Genomic DNA, 3,826 nt, shown 5'->3' on the forward strand with positions numbered 1-3,826 from the left:
ATGACCAATATATATGTATTATATTAAGAGACATAATTTCTAAAGTAATTTTAAACTACTCTTTCCAGTGCCTCCATGAAAACAGTATAAATCAGGTAAAAAAATTTTAATGAGCCTAAAAAAATCTCAAGGGGTTTATAGAGAAATATATGGCCTTAGGAAACAGTTGGGATTTTGCAGTCCATTAAATTCCAAGTTAAAAAGCACTAGATTAAGACAATAAGCAAGAATTAGTTAATAAACCTCATTTAATATAAACAACTGCCTGTTAGGTTGTTTGGTACTAAAGGCTCAGTTCGTGTTGCCCCTTTCTCTCTTTCAGTAGTTTCAGCAGGGACATGGAGCCAGAAAACCAAACACATGTTTTGGAATTTATGCTTCTGGGACTCTCAGAAGAGGCCGACCTGCAGCCCCTCCTCTTTGGAGTGTTCCTGTCCATGTACCTGGTCATCTTCACTGGGAACCTGCTTATCATCCTGGCCACCATCACGGACTCCCACCTCCACACACCCATGTATTTGTTTCTGTCCAACCTCTCTTTTGCGGACATCTGTTTCACTTCTACCACTATCCCAAAGATGCTTCTGAACATCCAGATGCAGAACAAGGTTATTACTTATGAAGGCTGCCTCTCCCAGATGTATTTTTTTGTAGTTTTTGGAGACTTAGACATTTCCCTGTTGACAGCGATGGCCTATGACCGGTTTGTGGCCATTTGCCATCCCCTACGCTACACAGTCATCATGAACCCTCAGGTGTGTGGCCTCCTACTTCTGGTGTCCTGGATACTGAGTGTTCTGGACTCTCTGCTACAATGCTTCATGGTTGTGCGGCTGTCTTTTTGCACAGACCTGGCAATTCCCCACTTTTTCTGTGAACTTAATCAGGTAATCCGACTTGCTTGCTCTGACACTTCCCCCAATGACTTGGTGATGTTTTTTCAAACAGGACTTTTTGGTGTTATTCCACTCAGTGCGATCCTTTTCTCTTACTTCAAGATAGTTTCATCTATTTTGAGAATGTCCTCGGCTGGGGGCAAGTATAAAGCCTTTTCCACATGTGGGTCTCACCTCTCAGTGGTTTCCTTGTTCTATGGTACAGGTCTTGGAGTTTATCTCAGTCCTTCTGCTTCTCAAAACTCCAAATCCAGTGAAATAGCATCAGTGATGTACACTGTGGTCACACCCATGCTGAACCCCTTTATCTACAGTCTCAGAAATAGTGATATAAAACAGGCTCTAAAAAACCTTTTCAGCTAAGAAAAGTTTTCTTCTAATAATATCATTTTAGGGAGCTTTCATAGTCTAGTGGAAAGAAGCTGTGCTGCAATCCCAAAGGCGTGCAGTTTGAGGACACAAGCTGCTCTGTGGGTGAATGGTGGGGAGTATCCTCTGGTATAATTAACTGCCTCTGAAAACCCCCAGAGGGTCTGCTATGGGCAGGATTTGACTCACTAGTATACAACAACTACAATAGTATCCATTATCTTAATATCAGAGAATTATAAATAAGAGCTCAAAAATAATGAAAATCTTCCTGACTACACTTTCATCAATTCATAATTCTGTTCTTCTCAAATTTAATCTTCGTTGTTTTATACATTTTATGAAAAATATGAGATATTAATTTAGAAATTTCCCTTTGGAAAGTCTATTTTTTTTTCATCCGTTTTGATGACCTAGTGGTAAGGAATTGTGCTGTCAACCTGAAGGCACGCAGTTCACAGCTACCAGCTGCTCTGTGAGAGAAGATGGTCAATCTCTTCCTGTGGGATTTACTGCCTCTGAAAGCCAGCTATGAGTTGGTTCCCACTCGATAATACACAACAACTTCTGGATTAATGCTTCAAAGAGATATCATGCTAAATATTTTGAGTAAGAGGTTTGTAAACATGTATTTACTAAATTGAGAGAAATGGCTAGTAATATGTTCTTGATTTTCGGAATGGTTCTCAGAAAACACGAAAAGCAGACCTGTCAGGAACATTAATACCTCTTCTATCATCAGGAAGATGAGGGAATCAAAGACTCCAGTGAGATTACAGACTCCAAGAACATGCTGCATCTCATCATGGTAGGAACATTTTGTTGTAAGTGCTGATTCATGTTTCACTGTGCCTGCCACATCTGTACTTATTTTACATAGACAGGCACGTCACTGCTACTACTGACTTGGAAGCTTGAATTCTGAGATAAGAACATATTTGTTACCTCCTGTTCAAAGCGAAGAATACTTGAAGAATTTATTGATGAAGATCAAAGAGTCTTCAGTATTAATCACTCCTCAGCTTAAAGAAAAGAGTCTTCAGAGCTGAGCTGGTAAGCAGCAGTATAATAAATGCATAACTATTGACATTTTAAAAGACAATTTACCTGACTGGACCATTGAGGGTTATGGTGTGGTAACTATAATGAGTAGATTTTCCCTGTTCTGAAGGATTGTATTGTGTTTGTAGTTTGAAGTTGGTTTTGTTTGTTGTTCTAAAGACTTTTAAAAATTTTCTTTAGAAGTCTACATTTGTTAAGGGGAATCCCAGAACACTTGTTTGTGCCTGTGTGAAATCTATGCTTGGACCAAGAAGCAGTCCTCAGAACAGAACCAGGAAACATTACATGGTTCAAAATCTGGAAAGGAGTATGTCAGGGATGCATCCTGTCCCCATACCTTTTCAATCTGTATGCAGACCAGATCATTCGGGAAGTGGGGCTTTATGGGAAGGAGTGTGGCATCAAGATTGGAGGAAGACTCATCAACAACCTACGATATGCAGATGACACAACCTTGCGTGCTGAAACTGAAGAGGACCTGAAGCACTTGCTGTAGAAAATCAAGGACTGTAGTCTCCAGTATGGATTGAAGCTCAACATCAGGAAGACAAAGATTCTCACCACTGGGCCAATTGGCCACATCATGATAGATGGAGAAAAGATTGAGGTTGTTAGCAATTACAGTTTGCTCGGATCCCCAATCAACAACACTCTTAATACCAGCAGTCAGAAAATCAAAAGATGAATTGCACTGGGAAAAGCAATGATGTCAGTCTATAGAATAAAGTGCACCTAATCCAGGCCATGTTCTTCATAATTTCTTGTTATGTTACAAGACCTAGGAGAGGGCCTTTGTATTTAAAAGTTGGTTGTTATATTTTCGGGGAACATTCTTCTAAGCGGCATAGCACTCTTCTGTCAATATGCTGTATTGAGATAACATGGGGTTGCTGTGATGTTGAACGTTGTGCCATTGGGGTGTCAAATGCCATAAAGGTTACCCATGGTAGACAGTTTTTGGTGGAGCTCCCAATGTAAGAAATGTTTGGAAGTAGGAGTAGCATCCACTTCCTAAACAAGATGTATCTGGAAACTCAATAAACTTCAATAAATGATGACAGTTATACCAAATAAAAAAGTCTATATTGTTAATTGCAAATAGAACCTAGCATATCTACTCCTTTATCTGCTGTCAAGGGTCAATCCAAAATGCTAAATAGATATGATGTCAGTTTAAAGACTAAGGTGCACCTAACACAAGCCATTACCTTTTCAATTGCTTTTTTATACATAGGAAAACAGAAAATTAATAGGCATATGAAGAATAACACTCCCCAAAATGGAATCTATAGCTATTGGTCTAATAAAATATAGACTACAATAGAATGAAAGTTATAGAACACTAATCATCGAAATAGAAAAATATGAAATGAGTGGAGAGATACTCTGTGTTCATGACAAAAGAAACTATAATTGTGTGAAGATGTCATTCTTTCCCAACTTAATTGTACATTTAATGCAATCCAAATCAAAATACAAGACATTTATTTTATAAATGT

At 38.7% G+C, this 3,826-nt stretch overlaps 2 protein-coding genes across 2 annotated transcripts in view; one reads left to right on the forward strand and one right to left on the reverse strand.

The window, feature by feature from the left end:
• LOC102845651 (olfactory receptor 7A17-like) overlaps positions 1–3,826 on the reverse strand; it is a 215,957-nt gene that overhangs the window by 26,979 nt on the left and 185,152 nt on the right. The window lies entirely within an intron of this gene.
• The window catches only part of LOC102855571 (olfactory receptor 7A5-like), a 40,704-nt gene continuing 37,216 nt past the window's right edge, over positions 339–3,826 (forward strand). Inside the window, exon 1 of the mRNA XM_006898307.1 lies at positions 339–835. Within this exon, the coding sequence (XP_006898369.1) occupies positions 339–835 (497 nt within the window). The remainder of the gene's footprint in view (positions 836–3,826) is intronic.

The sequence above is a fragment of the Elephantulus edwardii genome, unplaced genomic scaffold, assembly GCF_000299155.1.
Source record: "Elephantulus edwardii isolate Elephantulus edwardi_28Jun2011 unplaced genomic scaffold, EleEdw1.0 scaffold00226, whole genome shotgun sequence".
NCBI classification, from domain to species: Eukaryota; Metazoa; Chordata; class Mammalia; order Macroscelidea; family Macroscelididae; genus Elephantulus; species Elephantulus edwardii.